Here is a 22,445-nt window from a genome sequence, read left to right as displayed (position 1 = left end):
GCTTTTGGTGAAGTTTGACTTGCGTTGATTGCAGGGTTTGATCTCAGGTTGACCACAAAGTTGACTCTCTAGTTTGACCTCATTTGACTGTGTTTTTTGTGGGTTTCTCTCTATTTCACCCATAGTATTCAAAACCGGCCGATTCGAACCATAAATTGGTCAAACCGACCGATTCATTAGCCTATGCCATCAAATCGCTTGAAAAACTCGGTTATTTGAGCAGCTCATCGGTTTTGTTGTCTGACCGGTTTATGATAGAACCGACTAGTTCCATCATAAACGACTGGTTTATTTCCAGGCCAACTACAAAGCCCACATAATGAAATTTTGTGAGTTTTGACGCTGTTTTGAGGGAAATTTGGTGCTGTTTCCCTCCAAAAACAACCCGTCCAAGAAAAGCATGCCTCCCCTCTCATTTGCCTCACACATCTCAACCCTAGTTATGCTGAGAATCAATGGTAATGTTAAATTCTTAAAGTTAAAGTGACATTTCCTTATTTTTCATTTTCATCCTTAAATTTTTTAACATTACCATGAAATGCCTCAAGATGTTTGTGTTGATTTGGGGTAGCACTGGATGTGCTCTAAGCCTCAAATTTTGCAGGGAGGTTTGGGCACATGCATTCCAAAGAACCCAAAAACCGTTTTGGGAAATTCCACCTAGAGACGATTATATTTAAAACAATTAATATTTTTAATGGAGTTCTTAAGTCTGAACTTAGGAAAATTAAAATATTAATGGGTATTAATCTAATTGTGTGTGAATCTTCTAAATAAAGACGGAGATCAAGTCAAAATGAGTTGAGCCTTTGATTAGGAGTTAATCTAGGCTGTTGGTTGTCCAATAGGAAGATATAAGAAGGGGCTTGAGGGTCATTTGGAAAACACACCGAGAGATTAAGAGATCAAAATTCTGAAGTGAGACATTCTCAGGAGGAAAATTCTGATCAAAGAGATCTTTTGCAGTAGTAGAGGGCAGGGACAGTGATCCGGAGGAAGATTTCTAGATCCGGAGAGGCAGTAGCAAGAGGCTGAGTTATTCCCAGTGCAAGAACTCGTGAGTGCAGGAACGTGCGAGTGCAGGAACTCGAGAGTGCAGGAACATGTGAGTGCAGGAATGCGCGAGTATAGGAACTCGCAAGTGCAGGCACATGCGAGTACAGGAATCCGCGAGTGCAGGCAACCGAGTGCCAGGGTTTCTTAGGGAATATCTCTGCCATATTTTCTTGCTGTTTGGATTGCCAGTTGGGTATCCATAGATGTACTTAGATTTTGCTGCTGCATAATAAAATAAAACCCCAACTGCTGCATCGGTTTTCCCACATTGAGTTTTTCCGGGGACATTTTAACGGTGTCCTATGTGTTTGTATTTCCTCGCTCAATTTCTATGTTTCATAATCATATTTAATTTGGTGTAGGCTGCTTCAGTAATTTACTTCAATGTTTCAAGAAGAAATTTGAAATAAGTTTGTAATGTAATCTATGATCTAGGTGAAGTAGATTTAGTTGGTTGCAGTAGGATTCTTGGGATTGTTAGATCTCGGAATTTTCACATGGTATCAGAGCTGTTGATGTGAAATAGGAAGAGCAGATCTAGAACTGAAGCAAGGGCCAACTTGCTACAGCAAGCAGCAGTTTGAATCCCTTGAGGGATTGTGCAGTTCTAGCCAAGAGGGCTATATTTTCGTGGGTATCTCTCTCTGAGTGAGCTGACGGAGAGGTAAGATTGCCGGATCAAGAATTTGCCAAGGCAGAGGGAACCATGCAGAGTATCAATGCAGAGCTAGAGGGAAGCAGTTTTTTGCAAGCTGAGTGTTGGGCAGAAAAGCTGTCGGAAGAAGGAAGCAGATCACATAGTGAGGGAATACTTCCTCAGTGATTTCTTATCGAGGAAATCAATATTTCTCATTTGTTGAGCAACAGACTTACCAACTCCATCAGGGAGTGTGTAAGCCAGCCTAGAAGCTACGCAGTAAGGAGAAAGAGGGAGCTGTTCGACAGTTTTTGGAGGATATGGAAATCGGTGGCTTGAGGGACCAGGACAGGTTGGAAGGAGCTTCCAACTACGTCACCTGGAAGGCTAGAATGTCCTTCCTTCTAGATGAGCATGCCCTCAAGACATGTTGATAGTGTGGTAGCTGTCCCTGCGGATGTAGATCCACTGAAGAAGTACAGAGCTGAAATGGCAAATGCCAAGAGGATGATCCTGGATGGAGTCAAGGATCTCGTGGTGTACCACGTTGCTAGCAGAGCAACTGCTAAGGAGATGCGGGATGCTTTGGCCACATTGTATTAGGGATCTTCTGAGCAGTGGAAGATGTACTTGGAACAAGAGTTGAGATTTGCACAGATGCAGAAGGCAGAATGTGTGGATCATCCCTCACGAAGCTGAAGGAGCCCCGTGATGAGTTTTCGGTTGCGGGGCATACACCTCAGGATTCAGAGTTAGTGAGGCTGGCCCTAAATTATGTATCGGATGAGTGGCAAGTCTTTGTTCAAAGTATCTTAGGCAGAGCAACATTGCCTAATTGGGATGAGATGTAGGCAACTTTAAAACAAGAAGAGCTGAGGAGAGACCTGGTCAAGGTCAAACTTGACGGAAGCAACAACAACAATTGGTTGAAGCCCAAAGTAGAGGAGGAGGATAATGCGGCCCTTGCATTGAAGGGGTAGCAGGGGTAACAGAGACGAAAGAAGGACGTCTCCAAGTTGAAGTGTTTTAGATGTGGCGAGATGGGCCAATATGCATCCCAGTTTCCCTTGAAGAAAAAGGACAAGGATGAAAACACGATCCTAAGGTTGCAGACGCAAAGATCGAACAAGAGGACGAGTTCGTCATTCAGCGAAGATACCTGCAGGAGGGAGGTGGGCTGATTTAGAACTGTAGTTCGATAGAGCTACAGATGGGTAGGATCCTTGACGGAGCCCACCTCTTGGATCATCACCTTTGCTACGGGAGCTTATGATCAATAGTAGCGGGATGGAGGAGTTTTCAATTGGTGCCATGGAGTGTTGGAGCGACAGATGTAGTAGTTAGCAGCACCAGAACTTGAGCAGCGAAGAGCATAGAGGCAGCAGTGCGTGGAGGCATAGTGTGAGCTTCAACAACACAGTGGCTTCAGAAGACAGCACATGTCTAGCAGCCGTTAAACTTTCAGCACCAAGGAGTATCCACGGGTTACTTATCTAGTTTTGGGTGTTTTCAGTTTCTTCTCTTAGCAACTGAGTTGCAGTACGGATGCAGTGTTAGCAGTGGCAGTGCTAGCAACATAGCAGATGCAACATTTGAGAGGGAGTTGTAGTACATATGTAGCATTGGCATTGGCAGTGTCAAAGGCAGCAGTACAATGTCAGAGCAATATGCAGTAGCAGTATATTGTTAGAGCACATTCCTCGCTAAGAAGGAGTGTTGATTTGGGGATTTGGGGTAGCATTGGATGTGTTCTAAGCCTCAAATTTTGCAGGGAGGCTTGGGCACATGCATTCCAAAGAACCCAGAAACCGTTTTGGGAAATTCCACACAAAGACGATTATATTAAAATAATTAATATTTTTAATGGAGTTCCTAAGCCTAAACTTAGGAAAATTAAAATATTAATGGGTATTAATCTAATAGTGGGTGAATCTTCTAGATAAATACGAAGATCAAGTCAAAATGATCTGAGCCTTTGATTAGGAGTTAATCTAGGCAGTTGGTTGTCCAACATGAAGGTATAAGAAGAGGCTTGAGGGTCATTGGAAAACACAGGAGGAAAATTCTCATCGAGTAAAATTCTTAAGAGGAAAATTCTAATCGAAGAGATCTTTTGCAGTAGAGGGGCAGGGACACTGATCCAGAGGAAGATTTCTAGATCCGAAGAGGCAGTAGCAAGAGGCTGAGTTATTCCCAGTGTAGGAACTCGCGAGTGCAGGAACTCATGAGTGCAGGAACTCGCAAGTGCAGGAACGTGCGAGTACAGGAACGCGCGAGTGTAGGAACGCGCAAGTATAGGAATGCGAGTGCAGGCAACACGAGTGCCGGGGTTGCTTAGGGAATATCTCTGCTAGATTTTCTTGTTGTTTGGATTGCTAGTTGGGCATCCATAGATGTACTCAGATTTCACTGTTGCATAAGAAAATAAAACCCTCACTACTGCATTGGTTTTCCCACATTGGGTTTTTCCAGGGACATTTGTCGAAAAATAACAGTGTCCTATGTGTTTGTATTTCCTCGCTCAGTTTCTATGTTTCAGAATCATATTTAATTTGGTGTAGGTTGCTTCAGTAATTTACTTCAATGTTTCAAGAAGAAATCTGAAATAAGTTTGTAATGTAATTTACGATCTAGGTGAAGTCGATTCAGTTGGTTGCAGTAGGATTCTTGAGATTGTTAGATCTAGGAATTTTCATAGTTTGAGATTGGTTTCGACCTCATTGGATTTCGTATGGAGAAACTAGATTTTTAGATTTCACTCAAAATTCAACATACTTAATGGTTTTCAGGATTTCATAGTTTGGGGTTTTGCAATATTTCCATTTGATTCTATCATGTGTGAGGGTATGATATTGGGATTTGATCAAGATCATGAAGCCCTTTAAAAACCTTGATGTTGGTGGCATTGATTGTTGAACTTTGTTGATGTTGGTGGTATTGATCGCTGAACTCCTCTACCATGGCCTTAACAAGAATGTACTCTTCACTCAAAGGAAAATAATTGGTTAGGCATGCTAAGCTTTTTCTACCACACTATAAGATTGAGGAGATCAACCCTTCACTCAAACCAAAATCATTGGTTAGGCATGATAAACTTTTTCAATTTCTATCATATTATAAGGTTGAGCAATCCAAGTCTGTAGACTTTGAGCTAGATGATGTTTATGTATCTCTTCTTGATGATCCCATTTCTAGTATCATTGAATCAATGATGAGTTTCATGAGTGATCATGTTGATCAGTGATTTGTAATTTTGATTTCTATTTTTGCTGCTACTAATACCACTACTACTAAGGTTGTAGAGGAGTTTTAGGAGTCCTCAAACTCCGAGCTTGATTATTTGTGTAGCTCAGGTTGATGATCCCTTGTTGGTGATGAGTTTGATCATGACGAGGAGTGATAATGTTGATCACTGATATGTAGACTTGTAGTATACCAGTGGCCCCATAGCTTGTAGCATTGCTTTTGGACTCTAGAGGCCATTTAGAGCCTCATTGATTATGTATTTTGTTGCTGATATGTATTGCACTAGGTGCCAATTTGATATATTCACCTTTACATGGTATATAGATAAGAAAAATTTGCATATTTTGCCTATATTGGTTTGGAATCATGTTTTTAAATCCTAGAAGTTGTCTTTTTTCATTAAAAACTAATTATTTCATGTATTTTTTGAAAGACCGGTTCATTGAGATTTGACTAGTCCTGGTTTGAAAGCCCGTTTGATAGGTGGACCGGTCCGGTCACTGGTTCCGATTTGGAATACTATGGTTTTAACAGACTACATTTATCGGCACAGAATCCGAGATTTTCTGGGTAGGTTGACTTGTGTTGTCTGCATGCTTGTGTTGACTGTTTGACCACAGAGCAAATTTTTTGGTTGACCGAGTTTGATTGCTCCTTTGATGACTATTTTTGCTGCTAATTATTCTCCAAGGAAGGACGAATTGCATTGACCTTGATTGAGCTCAAGGAGGACACTTTCACTACAGCGTTGATCTCTGTTGACTTTCTGGTTAGGGTTGTTTCACTACTGTTGACTGAGAGCAGAATTGCATATTTTGATTGGGCAATCTATTTGACTAAGGACAATGGTATTGGATCATCTATTGTACTCTATTGGATATTTGATATTTGATAATAAGGATTGATCAAGGGTTTTCCCCATCTTGGGGTCATTCCCTGGCTTGAGCCAAATTCTTGTGTTCTCCTTTCTTGGGTTGTCTTCTGCATTTGTATATTGTTCTTTCTACAATTATTGTCAATGTGATATGGTTTATTTGATTGCTAATGGAAATGAAATAGAATTGTTAATTGGGCTAATATGGAACATTGAAGTAATTGTTCTAAGCAAAGAAAATGTTAAGTAAAATTAACAATTTCTTTTTCCAATCTCTGCTTTTCTTCTTGTATATTACTGAATTCCAACTTGTTTCATTCTTTGAGCTTTTGCTTTGTGAATTTTAGCTTTTGTTGAAATCTAGTTTTGCTTTTTATTGTATTGGCTTCCACCATTTTTTGATGTTGTTTTTAAATGCAAGATGTCTTAACTAGAATGCTTCAAAGCGAAAAGGCTTGTTTTTTTGGCATTCCTATGTAGTGTATGGGCTAATGATTTGAGCCATATCAGGGTAGGATTGTGGCTTGAAAGCTTAATCCTGAGAGAAGGCTTCCTGAAATTAAGTATCTATCGAGATGCAACTTGTGATGGTTGTCCCCTTTATTGTTCAAGTTGAATACCCCATTGTTGGTCTCAAGATCCACTAGTTTTGAATTTTGTAAAACTTCAATAAAGAGTTGAGATTCCTTGTTTAATCTTCTGATTTCCCCTTTCTTTTCTTGAAGAGATTTTATAAGGTTAAAGCCTTGTATTATCCAATAATTGTCCCCAACAACTTGCGCTATATTTTGTAAGCTATCTATGAAAGGATTTTTATCCCTAAGCTGTGCTAAACCATAAACATTGGTTATGAATCTTGTCTTTACAAATCCTAGAAGTTGAAATCTAGAAGTTATGGTTTTTTGGGTAGCAAAAAAGTCTTTGTGAGTTATGTTGTCAGGGTTCCAGATAACTATGTTACGAGAGGTGTCATTGGCTATAGCTGGACAAATTTTCTAAATGCATTTGGAAATGTTTAGGACTCAGGGGTAATTCTATGGGGCATTTGGTTTCCTAAAGCATTACAATATTTGTTTTTTTTTTTTTTGGTTTAATATTTTTTTTTCTTCTTCAGGAGTCTCTGTTTGGACTTACCATTGAGACCCCTGATATTCCATGATATTATTTTCATTGGGGGTGTGGGGGAGGAGGCTGGAATGCATTTGTCAATAGGATACATTGCCTACGTTTACAAGATATTCTCCCATTTCCTGGATTAGCTGCTTGTTGCTTTTTCTTCCTCTTTTTTTGTCTTCCTTTTTCCCTTTTTGAATGTTCTTTATTAATATTACTTTTAACTTCCAAAGAAATATTTGCAGGTTTAGATCTATTACTTGGAGTTTGCTTGTTCGCTCTCCTTTGATTTTTGAGATAGGCTTTTGTAATTAGTTGCATTTGGTGTTTTGGTATGGTGACTGGATCCCTTGTCCTCCATGTTGCAATAGGTAACTAGGTTCGGTCCTCATAAATATGAATGTACTCTTGATCGATGTTGCGAAATCACGATTTTTTGCTTGAAACCATTAAATCAGAAAAAGAAAAAATTGCGATTTAATTGTGAGTTTTTTTCCCAAAAAATCTTGATGTTTGTATATATATTTTTTTAATTTTGCCAATTTTTTACCGAGTTTATCCTAATTTTTATGATTTTTTCCTTTTTCGGACCCTCATCGATTTAATCCTGATAGCGATTATCGCAACATTGCTCTTGATTCTTGTATATTATAAAAAAAGGAAAATTATTATTATTTTTTATACCATGACTTTCATGCTCATTATCAATTTATTTATAGGTCAAGCACCCATTGAGTGCTTCTAGGAATTTGTCATGAAGTTGAAGTCATAGAGTCATTGTAAGTTGTAAAAGACCCCATTGGGCATATTGTATGATGTCAAAAATAATTTTTGTAAGTCAATTTGAGTCATAAAGACCCTCCAAGACCTAGTCAACCTACAGTTGACAAGTCGGCCTACAAAGCAGTGAAGTTGGCCTCCTAGAGATATCAAGTCAACCTATTGAGGGCCTCCAAGAAGCCTATAAATAAGAGGCACTCGACCTCATTTCTAACAAGTCATCATGTTCGATCAATGAGAAAAAGAGAGACCTAGAAGGAGCGAATACAAGGAGGAGAAAAGTCGAAGTTTTGAAGCTTGTTTTTGGTTACATAATTCCACACGTGCGAAAATATGAAGGTACATATTGCAGTCACAAATCTGAAATTTCAGACCTCTAATCAAGCCAAATTTTGGTGTCATAAAAATCTAGTATGCAAGCTGAATTGCCAAAGAAGAACTAATCCCAGCGAAGGAGAAAGGAGGCAAAATTCACCATCATTCTCTCACACGTGCCAGTCTAGGGTTTCTACAGTGGAATCCGAAAATTGCAGGTAGGGAGGCTGAAAATTACAGTCACAATTGTAGGTCCAAAATTGTGATCAGATAAGAAGTTGCAGCTGTTGTGAAACAAGTTTGACTTGGGTCGACTTAGTAAAGGACAAGCTCATCAAAGGAGAGGTTGACTTGGTCTTGGAGGAGTCTTGGCTCCTCTTGCTCCTCCTTTGCCATTACTATATCCTATGTGTGAATTTTTTGTTTCAACTACACCACTTGATTTTCTTTCAATTCCTGAGCATTTTCCGGGGTGTTTCCTTGTTCCTCGAATCCTGTTCTGTGCTCGTCATAGTCCTATGGAGGATCTTCTTCTGTTGGATGTACAAAGTATTTATTATCATTTGCTGCCATTGATGTTGAGGAATTTGTGATCCGTTTTCTTGTTGCCTTTCTTTTATTAGAGACCTTGGTGAATCCTTCTTCTTCCTCCTATTGCTCTATTAGTGTTGGCTTCATGATTTGACTTTAGGGGCCTTCCCTAAATAGATGTCCATATTCATGGCATTTAATGCATTTGAAGGGAATGTGCTTGTAATCTATGGGTTGCTCCCATATTTCGTCATGATACCTTATTTTTATGCTTGTTGGGAGGGATTTTGTTAGGTCTAGAGAGACACATAGCTTGGCATATGATGTGTATCTGCCGAGTTTGGTAGTTTATGAAATCATGATGAAGGACCCAATGGCATTTCCGATGCTCTCTGGTATGTCTGGTTCCCAAAATTCCCATGGCAAAGAATATAAGCACAACCATATTGGACTTGAGTTTGAAGTCCTCTTTGTTGGGGTTGAATCTTTCAATCAGGGTTTCATGTATAGGCATGCAAAGTTGAGAAAGTGGGGTCCTCCCTGAAATATTTTGTCTTTGTCCTCTACGTTATTGAAGACAACTGTGAAAAAGCCCTTTGAATGTATTTGAATTCCTTATCTCCCTTTATCTACCATTTTTTCGTGACCCATCCTATAAGTAATTTCTTTGAGGGCTAGATGCCCACAAATTTATAGATTAGTATGTGGTCCTCCATGTATTGTGTCCCCCCCCACCACGTTGTCTGATATAATTTCATAAAGTGGGGCTTTTGCTGTTTTTGGAAGGCAAGTACCTGTGTTCTTTGAACTTTTGACTTGTAGAGTCTGTTGGTCCGTTTCATTCTTTCCTTTCTTTGCTTGATCCTTTAACATTGTCGAAGGTTGTTGATTGTTCCTTGCCTATGCGGGATTACTGGGTCTAGCAATTACATTTTTGGTAGCTCTTCTTGCCACGATGCCACTGAAAGAGGGGTTATGTCCTCCCCTCTGTGGGGGCGCCATGCGTGCTTAGTAGCAGGGGATGTGGAAGCTGTAGATGAGGTTAGTGGATTGATTTATCAATATTTATTTAATTTAATTATTGTGATTATTAATTATTATTACTTATTGATATTTATATTCATAACATGGTGCCACGGTTCTCTCATAATTTTGAATTAGTAGCGTTGACGCCTATTAACAACTCCCTAGATTCTTTGACCAACCACAGTGCCAAATTATATCTCTTGCTCTCGTTGCTTCCTTCCTTATCTCCTTTGTACATGCTGTATGTAGTCGTCTATTGGTAACAAAGGCTTTGTCCTCAAATAGACCATGGTTACAAGTTTGAAACTTAGGACAAACATCAGGAAGAATGCTCAAACAAAAAAATGTATGACCGCTCTGATACCAAAAACGATGTGGCTACCCACTTCACTTCAACTAACACATTACACTATATTAATTGAAACACAACAAAGGACACCAAGATCATATACTCACAATCTCCCCGAAGGGGAGAATTATATTAATTCATCAATCGCAAGTGTCTCATTCATTATAAAATGTTCCCTTTACAAAACAATAGGTGACCATAACAACTAATTCATATTTAGCTAGTTAGTTCTCTTATCCATGGTGCATGAAATGAGTTTATGGACTATTGTAGTAGACCCCAGGAATGACTTGGCCGTTGGCATAGAGTCAATTAAAATTTGAAAAGCCACAGTCGGTAAAAATCTTCCCATGCCTAGGTTGTTAATGTACTTTGTACCATCTGTGAAAATTACAAACCCATAAATTACGAACAAGCTAGACACATCTGTGCAAATCTCCTGGATTATTTATACTTTTTTTGGTCATCATGCAAACATCTTCAATACCATTTTCGGACAACATTTTTCAAGTATATGCAGTTGATGCACTTACACTAGCACAAAAGCTTGTGACTATGCGCTTAGCTCCACGCCTTAGCTCCATACAAGTCCACGCTGCTTCGATCCACACTACTTAATCCGTGTTGCTCAATCCATCTTTGAATTAACATTCTTTCTTCAATTATGGAATTACTACATTGCGACGCCAAGGTCGAGGTACCTTCCACTCGTGCTTTTCCTTTAAAAATTACAGCTTAGATTTAGAATCAACCTTTTGAGCTTTTTGGGGAGTTTTATTACTAGAGAGCCTTCCATTAGCTCTCCAATGTATTTCCTCCACAATGGTTGGTCTCCATTATTGGCTCACTTGCGAGAACCTAGTCCATCCATTCATTCTCAAGTGCTTCAAACACGAGCACTTGTCCAACTATTTGACAATGCTTTTTGGAACCTCATCAAGATGCACGCTGGTCTCCTTCCTACACGCTGTACGCGACCCTCTCTTGGTAACGAAGGCTTTGTCCTCAAATAGACCATTGTCGCAAGTTCGAAACTGAGGACAAACATAGAGGAAGAATAGTCAAACAAAAAAATGAATGACCGCTTTGATACCAAAAATGATGTGACTACCCACTTCAACTATAAATACACTACACTATATTAACTCAAACACAACAAGGGACATCATATACTCACAAGCTCCTTGAAGGGGAGAATTATATTAATTCATCAATCATGAGTGTCTCATTCATTGTACAAATGGGCCCTTTATAAAACGATAGGTGACCATAACAAGTAATTCATATTTAGCTAGTTAGTTCAACTAAATGCATAACTATTTTCCATGATCCATCCACAATAGCTCCTCAAATCCTTCCGTGAATCTCTCAACCAAATCTTGATCCCTAACTTCCTCACCTTATTTCTCCTTATCTTTATTCATATGCATAATTCTAACATTAGTCTACCTCATTACAAAGAATCATATCATTTATTCATCACTTATGATCACAAGTAGAAATTATTTCATCATACTCCCCCCTTAATGAATTCTTGTAATCCCATTATTCCTATTTTTCATTTGGTTTCCACATCGAATATATATTCAACGTAGAAACCAAAAGATGAAACGCATTAATAAATTCAACGTGGAAACCAATGGACACAATATATATATGTATATATATTCAACATAGAAACCAAAAGACGAAACACATTAATAAATTCAATGTGGAAACCAATGGGCACAAATCGCTGTCAAATCGGGGGTAGCTCAAGTAGTTGTGAGGAAAAGCTGTTACCTTATCCATCGGAGTTCAAATCCTGCTTTGTGACATGTTTGTTTAGTGCTTTGCTCTGGGTACCATCCTTGGAATGAGGATGTGTGTGTGCGCATGCGCGCGTGTGTGTATTGCTCTTCCCTACCCATTGTTGTTGATTTTTGGGGTAGCTGCAATCGGTATTCCTAACTACTCCAAGTCAACCCATAAAAGAAATATGCACATGACGTGCATGGTGTAATGGTAGGGGCGGAGGCTGTCACTCCCCCCACCCAGGTTCGAGTCCTGCAGAGGCAGGTGATTGATGTAATAAAAAATCAGAAAAAAAAATGATGATTTTCATTTAAAAAAAACCCATAAAAGAAATATAAAAGAAGAAATTTAGAATTTAAATTGCCTCCAAAATTCAAGTTGGCCTAGCATAAATTCAAGTCGGCCCCAATCAAGAGTCACACCTATTCAGGCTCTTCCATCCACTATAAATATACATTCGACCTCCCTCACTTGGAGGAATTCGGATCAATAAAACTCTTGTTTTTTGTCCACACGTGCGAAGAAGAGAGAGACAAGACCAACCAAGTTTGACTTGTGTTGACTAGCGTTGGCTGAATTTTGTCTGGGTAGGTTGACCAAATTTCTGAGGCAGTTGCAAAGGCCAAAATTTAGCTTGTTTGAGACTTTGACCAGTTGTTACAAAAAGTTGAAAATATCTTTGTTTGACCAACTTTGACATGGGCTTGTTTTCTGGGTTATTTGATTGGAAAAATTGGATTGTATCTTTTATTGAATTGGACAATTTCTCTAAGGTTGCTAGGTTTTTCCCTAGTTAGGGTTTTCCTAGGGTAAAAATTTGTGTCTCTTGTGTTGGTTGTCTCTTCATGATTATGATGACATTATTGTTTTACAGTGGAGATTTTCTATGTTTAATTGCTTAATGATGAACGTGACACAAGAAGAATTAATTAAGAAATCATTGGAAGTAATTATCAGATTAGGAAATCATGAAAAATTAACAATTGTTACCTGAAAAATTTAGCGGGTGCTCTAGTCATCCCAAACACACCCCCCCTGTTAAATTTTCATGATCTTCTAATTTGATAATTCCTTTCAATGATTTTGTTCATCAATTTATCTCGTGTCACATTCATCATTAAGCAATTATACTTAGAAAATCTCAACAGTAAAGCAATAATGATAGTAGGATCATGAAGAGACAACCAAACACAAGAGTCAAATTTTTACCCTGGGAAAACCCAAACCAGGGAAAAACCTAGCAATCTTTTCTTAGGAGAAATTATTTAATTCATCAAAAATACAATATGAGTTTTATAGAACAACTTGGAAGTTCCTAGGGCTTAACCAACCCTTCTTCCATGAACAACAATCCAAAACAACCTTTGTTGGCCTCTTCCTAGGCCTGAGATATCTCGGTCTTGTTCATCAAGCTTCTAAGGCCTCTTGACCTCCATGCTCCCAGCTTGCGGCCCTCCTGTAACTCTGTCCACCCGCCTCTTGCGACCTTCCTAAAACTAGGCCCTACTTTAAATTCCGCCTCAGAATAAACTCGTCCTTCAAATTCTGTCTCATAAATTGGTCCTTCAAATTTTGCCTCATAAATCTCCCTTTTTCACTCATGTGAATAGAAACAATAGTAGATGATGATGATCCGAATTGTGGTCTAAGTGAGGAGGTCGAGTGGGTATATATAGTGATATTGTGGTGCCCCAAGGGGCACGTGTGGGCACGTGTCTTCGTGTTGGGCCGACTTAAACAATTGGAGTCGACCTATACTTTTGGAGGCAAAAATTAAATGCTAAATTCTAAATTTCAAATTTCTTCTTTTTCATTTTTCTTTAGTGTTGACTTGTAGTGAAGAATATCAACCACAACTACCAAAATTCAACACTCCCTCTTAGCTAGGGAGGTATTCTCTTTGACTTCCTCAAATGTACATTTTGATGAAATATTTCTCCATCCCAAGAAAAGATTGAATGAGCTAGCTATGTTGATGAATCCATCCACCTCATGTTCTATACCAGAACCATGTGGAAAGCATCCTGCATCAACATCATGCAAAGGGATCTAGTCACCCACTAGACATATCCCCTTTGCAAATGGATCTAGTCACCCACTGGCCAAAGGCCTTTTGGGGTCAAGATTAGTCCTCGCTCACCAATTATGCAAGTCATCACCTAAAACCTGGTCAACACCTGTGACCTATGGTGAAGGCCTGGGCTATTACCATTCCTGCCCAATGCTATAGGTACTCACGCAACCCACTAGTCAAATAACCATTGGCAATGGTCAAGTAACCACTACTATTTGAGCCATTCTCCCTATATGGTCTGGCCTTGATGCTATCTGGGCCATTCTCGGTCCAAGCCTTGATGCTATCGGGGCCATTCTCCCTAGCCATAGTACATGGCCCTTGGTCAATACCTTGACCTAGGGAGAATGTCTGCCCGTTGATGCTACAACATTGACACTCCCTTTAACGAAGGGAGGCATCCTCAACCACTCCAAGCTTGTCCCTGAAGTATACAAACTTCACCTTGGGACAAAGGATTTGTGAGAATGTCAACATCCTGCTCCACTATAGAAATGCATTGGAGCCTCATTGCTCCCTTCTGTACCATGTCCCAGATGTAGTGGTACCAAGTGCTTTGACCTGTCATCACGATTGTTCACTGCACCTGAACAAACAATCCTGCGAGTAGCTTTTGAAGCCACACCGCTTCACAACTCGCTAAACTAGCTGCAATATACTTTGCCTCTGTAATCCTGAGTGTGATAAATGTCTGCTTCCTGCCCAAGCAGAATCCAAACTGAATCATCATCCTAGTTCACTCTTCTTGTCTTCTGCACTCTTTGCCAGATTTGTATATTCCTGCAGTTGTACTTCGTCATTTTAAACATGTACCTTTTTTTGGATTTCAAGCATCTGTGGTTCATTTTTTTAGTTGAATTTCGGAGTACCCACAGTAATAATCATGCTTGTCAATGTTTCAAATCCCAACAGGGATCCATCATCAGGACAATTACCGAATGATGATAGAAGAAGAGTGGAGTAATTCAGTAATTGTCCTGATGATGGATCCCTGATGGGATTTGAAACGTTGACAAGCATGATTATTACTGTGGGTACTCCGAGATTCAACTAAAAAAACATGTACCTTGTTGGCACCTCAACACATGTTGTACTGCATGCCTCAGCTCAACCATAAACTGATCGACTTCCTTCACCGGATACATCATCTCAGCTACTTTTCGATCACCCACACAGATCCTGCTGTGGCAATCCTAGTTTCTCCCTCTGCCACTTAGCTTCAAATTAGTGATCATGGGAGTGGCCATGGGCACTCTGTCCATCCTCCCAAATCTCTGAAGGATCATGATAATATGCTTCCTTTGACCAAGGATCACCTGACTTTTGCCACACTTCTAGTCTCAAGAAGTAATGTATCCAACCTAGATCCTTCATCTCAAACTCATAAGTCAACTCCCTCTGACACATGAGTCCTTCTGCTCCCGTTAGAAACAAGTCATATAATAACAAGATCCACTAAGAGTCATCAATCTGAGAATACCATGCCTGAGCTCCGGCCAAAGCCTTCTTTTAGTCTGCAAACATGAGATTCCTTGTCATGTACCTCAAAGCCTTGAGGTAGCTCTATGTACACTTCTTCCTCAATTACTCCATTGAGGAAAGCGGTCTTTACATCCACTTGATGTAATTTCCAACCCATAATAAAAGCAACAAAAATAACAATTTTTTACAGAAGTGTACCTGACAATTTGAGCAAATGTCTCCACATAGTCTTCTCTCTCTTTCTAGGAGAATCCTCACGAATCTTTCTTTGTACTTCTCCCTGCTACTATCTTCTTCATGCTTGATCTTGTATATCTACTTGGAAGTCGCCACTGACTTCCCTTTAGATCTCGACACAATTTTCACACACATCTTTCTTCCAAACATGCTGGCGTGCTTGCTCCCTCTGAACTAGGAGCTCTTTCGGTCATCAGGCATGGTTCTAGATGTTAGTACAATTCCTCCCTCTTGAGCAAAAATCACTCCGAGAGAATCTTCTTGTCACAAGCTTTGCTTCATTCTTCTCAATGCTTTCATTTGTTTCTAGAGCCTTGGTAGCCTTTACGATTTATCTGCAACCCTCACTAGGAGGTCATGGAAGAAACGATTATAGCCAAGCAAAGGATACAAAGACAAGAGTCTAACCAAAAATAAAGCAATGAACAAGGAAGAAAGACAAAAAGTACTTATCTTTTTATTTGAGGGTTGCAGGGAATTGTCAGCTCCCTCTTGATTCTTCCTTCTTGCAGAAATCATTGAGATCCATCTGCAAACTCATCATCCTTGTTCTCATTGTCAACTACTAATGCATGGGCTAGGGTTTCTTCATTTAGTGGAATTTGTTTATCTACATCAAAGGCTCAGCTACAAGACAATTAGCTATTTCTAGCATTCAGCATCTTGGACACATTCTAGGGTTTCACAAACCTTTATTCAAAGTATATCCTTAAGGTTTTCTCTAGGGTTTACAAAACCCTAAGTCTACCAGCTCTTCCAAGAGGGAGGCCATTCTTTAGCACAAATGTTACGACTTCTCTTGTTTTATGAGAGAGCCCTTAAGTTCCCTTTGACTTTGGAGTTACTTTCTTGAATCATATCTCAAATGTTTGAAAGAAAATTCTAATCTGATCCAGCAACAACGGGGATCAAGCAATGGCACCCTAGCATCGACAACATATCTTTTGCATACTTGACGAAAGGCCCTTACTCAGTCATATAAGATGTTTCACGGCAGTACAAACATACTGCTTCTGAACACATACTTTGGAATATAATGCTATATCTCCAAGGGAAACATCCCTTTACAGGTTTGTATAAAAACTTCAACCCAACACACTTCAAATGATCTTTATTTTATACTGGTGTATGATTCATGTTTAGTCCATCTCCCATTAGCAGGCCTTATCTTGTCTCGAACTAGCCCTCATTAGTGACATTCTTGAGACTGCCTTTAGATAGCTTTCTAAACAGGATTCAAAATCTGCCCAAATAGGCCTGAACGTGACCCTTTGTTTAAGCTTAACCTAGGCCGTAGATCTTGAATCAATACTGCTCATTCTTAATGAGATCTGACCCTGTAACAGAATTCCAAAGTATGTCAATGAAGTCCCTTGAATCAGTTTTTGACCCTGTTATTAGAATCTCCAAGAACTAGTACAAGATTTTGTATATGAGTGTGATTGAGAAACATTTCTTGACTTCATTTTTCCCGTCTTGTCTATCTAATCACAAGATTAAGGCAAGGTTTACTATAAAACCACATCTTGAGATTGCATGCCAATTTCAGCTAACCTCAGCACCACTTTCGAATTCATACCATAAGGTATCAAAGCCAAGTTTCGATAGTTTAGTCAAATTGGGTATATTCTTTTCTGTGTAGTGCATTATTTAGATCAGAAGCCCTTGCATCGATAATAGTCAGACAACAATCCATCCACATTACTTTTGCAAACCATAACGCCTTCCAAGCTTACCTATTCTGTCCTTTGATACCATGTTCAATTTTCATGATCTTCTAATCTGATAATTACTTCCAATGATTTCTTCGTTAATTTATTTTGTGTCACATTCATCATTAAGCAATTATACATAGAAAATCTTAACAGTAAAGCAATAATGGCAGTAGGATCATGAAAAGACAGCCAAACACAAGAGACAGAAATATTTACTCTGGGAAAATCCTAACTAGGGAAAAACTCAACAATCTTTTCTTAGGAGAAATTATTTAATTCATCAAAAGTACAATCTGAGTTTTATAGAACAACCTTGAAGTTCCTAGGGCCTAACCAACGCTTCTTCCATGAACAACAGTCGAAAACAATCTTTGCTGGCCTCTTACTAGCCCTGAGATATCTCAGTCCCGTACATCAAGATTTGGAGGTCTCTTGACCTCCCTTCTCCCATCCTGTGGCCTTCCTGCAACTTGGTCCACCTGTGGTCCTCCTGCAACTCGGCCCTCCTGCAGCCCTCCTGCAACTCGGTCCACCTGCAGTCCCCCTGCAACTCGGCCCTACTCCGGCCCTCCTTTAAATTCTGCCTCAGAATAAACTCGTCCTTCAAATTCTGTCTCATAAATTCGGTCTTCAAATTCTGCCTCAGAAATCTCCCTTTTTGAATTTTCACACACGTGAACAGAAACAATAGTTGATGATGATGATCTGAATTGTGGTCTAAGTGAGGAGGTTGAGTGGTTATATATAGTGATGTCGGTCTCTTCATGCTGGGCTGACTTAAACAATTGGAGCCAACCTGTACTTTTGGAGGCAAAAATTAAATTCAAAAAGTAAACTTTGAATTTCTTCTTTTTCATTTTTCTTTTGACTTGTAGTGAAGAATATCGACTGCAGCTACCAAAATTCAACACCCCCATCCTTGCCATTCCCCCATTCTGGAAATCAGTGCAACAGAGAGGCTGAATATGGCTGCTTTTACTATTGATAAAGTCCAAAGTTTGTAGCTTTAAAACTTAAGGAATTTGTATTTTCGGATTTATTTCTTACAAGGAGTGGCAAAATTCTCCTTCTTAGAGGCCAGGTGCAATTATGATAATGTTGTTCCAACTTCCAACTATTATGTGTAAGATGGAAAGCTCAGGGAAACAAAACACATGTTTGAAAGAAACTTTGAGTTCATATGACTTGCCCTCACTGCTATGATACCACTACCATCATTTTAGAGGATTTGAAAAACCATTATTTTCGTAAAATCCTTTCAGAAGAAGACTGCGCATTCCCAATTTCCAATATCCACCTAGGGTTCTCCCACTGAAGATTGAACTTGACAGAAATCATGCATGAAGAAGATAATTGAAGATATGGGATATCCAATCTTCTTTACGTTAGAACTTTCTACAATGACAAACTTGCTTCTATTCGTCTTTATGAGTATTGATGTTATTAGACCACCTGGTTAGCCAATCTTGATGGTGATGTTTTGGCATTCAAGACCTAGAAATTTTGCTAGTGAGTCCTTTAATGTTAGTCATTGCATAAGATAAACTGGGTGGATAACTCTGTTTATTATAGTCATTTAGTGTTTGAGATCCTAAAAGTAAGAGGCTTAGTGCTTCTTTGCGGTTTGACACACTTAAAAGTGAATCTGTACAAAGAGAATTATGTTTAAATGTGTTTATTTGTCTTTTGAGAGCATGTATTTCCAGACACATTTTAACAAGTCATTTTTAACATGTATGAATAATCTTGCCATACATCGGAGTTTGGTTTCTAGATTTGAAAATTATATGGAATGAAAAAAACAATTGATCTCTATTTCTAAATTAAAACAACTCTATATTATTGTTCTTTATTATTTAAAATGGAATTTGTCTGATCATGAACTAGAAAAAATGCTTTATTAAATGCAGCTAAATGTATCAGCTTTATCATTTTGAAGCTCAATTTTGAGTACACATTTGGGTGAAGTTGTGGAGTGATGACAGAAATATTGAAGGACAAGGAGATTGATGAAGATGTTGACTACTGGGAGGAGGAGGAGGAATCTGAAGCTCAGGTGAGATTGATGGCGCTTCTGATTTTGAAATAAGCAGAAGAATGTGAATTATTTTAGCCAAAACTCAGTTGAGTCTAGTGTATTTGATGCATTTGTGTTTTTTGGTGTATATTATTCCATTTTTTTGTTTCAGATAGGTGATGGAGGAGATGGTGGTGGGGTGGTTCTTAATGGTATTTCATGGGGCAGCAAGGCTTTAGCCATTGCAGAGGAGGTCTTGATCCCATTTAAAGATGATTTAAAGATTTTTGCATTCAAGGTTACTAGTCGTGGGTATATTTTTATCCGTCTTGACAAGCTTTCAGACATGTGAGTTTTTAACTTATTCCACTGCTATTTCATTGTCCTTTTGCCCTTTTGCCACCAGTGGAATGTTTTCACTTTTTAATTTATATGTTAGCAGAATCTATATACTTGTAAGCCTGCATTTTGCATTATTGATTGCAAAAGTTCAATGTTGATATCATAGCAACTATTAGATTGGGCTGACTAGGAACGTTGGACTTTTATTAGAACTTGGTACACATATTTTCGTCCTCATAAGGTTTCTGTCTCTAATTCATGGTCTAGGATTTACTGAGTTAGGTCAAACACCTGTTCGATTTTTGAATCTGATCTTTCTTTGTTTCTTGCCTTTAGAGTTGCTCTGGGCACTCCTCCATTGCTATTATTAGTAATTAGTGCTACTTTATACTATATAGTCCCAATGACCTGCTTTGGTCACTCGTGGAAGTTAACATAGTTTCAAATACTATAATGTCCCCATTTCCAGTTTCCTCTACAATATAGCCAGGATGGATTTTCATGGTATGTGATGGCTAGATCACAGGAGCAGGGCTACGCCATCAGGTGTTTCAGAGGGGTTTTGAGGAGTTTTTATGGGATCCGATGGCATTCGCTTGGCATTTTCCATCATCCACACAACTTGCCTTTTGTTCTGTTGCATTTTGACAACTTTCGTAAAACGGGGTTATTATTGGGTTTGACTTAATTAATTACACTTGAGGTGGCATTTCGGGAGGAATATTTGATGGAACACCTCAATGTAATAGCTCATTGGAACCGGAATGAGAAGATCTATAGGATGGGATGATGAGAAGAGACTTCCAGTGGCCAAATAAAGCATGGTGAGCGATTTACCATTTTCCCAAATTAAAAGTGACTTTAATTAGTCACTTAATTAAATAAAAGGAGGGGAAAATAATTAATTGAAGGAAAAAGGCCAAAAGTGACTTAAGTGAAATAAAATAAAATGAAAAGTCACTTAGATAGAGTAAAAAAGGGAGCTTCTAGAATAATATTAAAATAATCAAAATAAGATACTTCTAGAGGCTTGGAGATCTATATATGGAGTCTTTAAAAGGGGGAGGAGGAGATCATTTGAGGACATCTTAGTTTTGAGTATCTGTCTTCAGTGTAGATTGGAGAATTCAGTTCTCTGTTTTAGTAGCCTAGGACGAAACCCCTCGGGTGATTGAGTGAGCGTGGGCGAGAACTCATCTTTCCCCTTGGTGAATTCATTCAGAATTCACAGGTTGTATTCAACAATTCAACTATTTTTGGAGGCTTGATATAATTGGTAGCAGATATCTTTGGGTGGTCATCATCTCTGCCATTTCCAGTGTTTATGTATTATTTTATATTAACAAAATAGCGCTGAGTTCTTATGCATGATTTACCTTGTCTATTCTTCAAGTTTAGATTTTATTTCCTGTTTTTGCCATTTGATTTGTGGTTCAATTTGTGCAAATTGTTTATGGAGTTGACGGCTTAAATTTTTGAAGCAAATTTTTGCAAAAGCTATATTTGGAATATCACAAAGACATGAATCATTGTGATTATTAAAAAGTAGACAAATCCGTTCATTCGATGATATAGTTCATAACTTCATTGACAAGCATAGCAAGAGAGGTTCAAGGCATAGAAAAATGTATTCTTTTAACGATAACCATAGTTTCATTTGCTGGGTGGTTCTCAGGTCCATTTACTTGAGGATAGCAAGATATATCCGATTTTTCATTTTTTGTAAGTTAGCTTAACTATACAATGATATAAATATTATCTAGGCCATATTCTTGGGAGATACATTACCTCTCGTGGGAATTATTATGGCCCTGACATTGATAACCACTACTATGATGAGAGGCATGATTAACCTCTAGGATCTTGCTAACTCAAAGCTACAAATCTCTAGACAGGGTATGCGATGCTAAAAAATTGTGTAGATATTTTCCAAATTAGTGGAATCAATGCAAATTTAAAATTCACCTTTTTACTAGAGGTTTCTCAGATTTTAACTCCATGTATTTTCAACTTTGTTTTGTTTGTTAGGTAATGTGAGTTTTGAGATCACTGACACGCCTAACCTGTGGCTTGAGTAGTCGCGACCAAAGGGCATCTAAGCTGTCAAAATCACTCAGGGATCGCACTAGGCCTGGGCAACACCAACCCTAAGCATGGTTGGATTTTTGCCCATGGGGTTTCAATCTGGTGACCTTTTAACCATGGAGTGTCTTAAGTTTTAAAAGAATACCTTGTCACCATCTATTGAATATTCTATGCCCTATGGGCCATGTATTTTGAGCTTTAGTTGTTTGAAATATAAATAAAACAACAACAATAGCGGACAATATTTCACCTGTTAACAACCCCAATCAACATGGTCATCCAAGAGAAATGATAGTGAAGTAGGCCCACAAGTTTGGCTCTTTAGGGCAATCATATCATGCATAAACCAGATTTTAAATTTACTTTATGACAAATGTAATTACAACAAAATATTTGCCCTATCGTCTTCAATATTAATGTTAAATCACTTAATTGTTTCAACCTTAAACTGATGTCTAATTAGCAAGACATAGTGATCCACTTTTCCACAATTAAAGAATTTGAAAGGCAACTTACTTTTGTATTTGCTAGATTCTCTCTTCAGTCTTCTGACAAACTTGGCTTCTTCTTCATCTAATCCATAGCTTGAGCATTCTTGATCATCTTTGATCTTCTTATCTGCTTTAATTGCTGCTTCCTTTGATGTAGATCTACCTTTTGCAGTTCTCATTTCTTAGGCAGTTAAAGTTCCATGCAATTGATCCATGGTTAGTTTATTGAGATCTTGCATCTCCTCAAGAGATGATACTTTGACATTAAATCTGACAGGAAG

At 38.6% G+C, this 22,445-nt stretch overlaps 1 protein-coding gene across 4 annotated transcripts in view; it reads left to right on the top strand.

Moving 5' to 3' along the window:
• LOC149225702 (uncharacterized) overlaps positions 1 to 22,445 on the top strand; it is a 140,820-nt gene that overhangs the window by 35,401 nt on the left and 82,974 nt on the right. Inside the window, exons 2-3 of one of the 4 annotated variants that reach the window (XM_089377280.1) lie at positions 19,215 to 19,285; positions 19,419 to 19,594. In XM_089377280.1, the coding sequence (XP_089233406.1) occupies positions 19,215 to 19,285; positions 19,419 to 19,594 (247 nt within the window). Of the gene's footprint in view, positions 1 to 19,139; positions 19,286 to 19,418; positions 19,595 to 22,445 lie in introns of all 4 variants that reach the window. The other 3 variants (XM_089377283.1, XM_089377281.1, XM_089377282.1) reach the window with 3 other exon arrangements.

This window comes from Pinus tabuliformis, chromosome J (assembly GCF_031772625.1).
Source record: "Pinus tabuliformis cultivar Carrire ecotype Pingquan chromosome J, CPIR1, whole genome shotgun sequence".
Classification (NCBI taxonomy): Eukaryota; Viridiplantae; Streptophyta; class Pinopsida; order Pinales; family Pinaceae; genus Pinus; species Pinus tabuliformis.
This window is presented reverse-complemented; position numbering and strand designations above follow the sequence as displayed.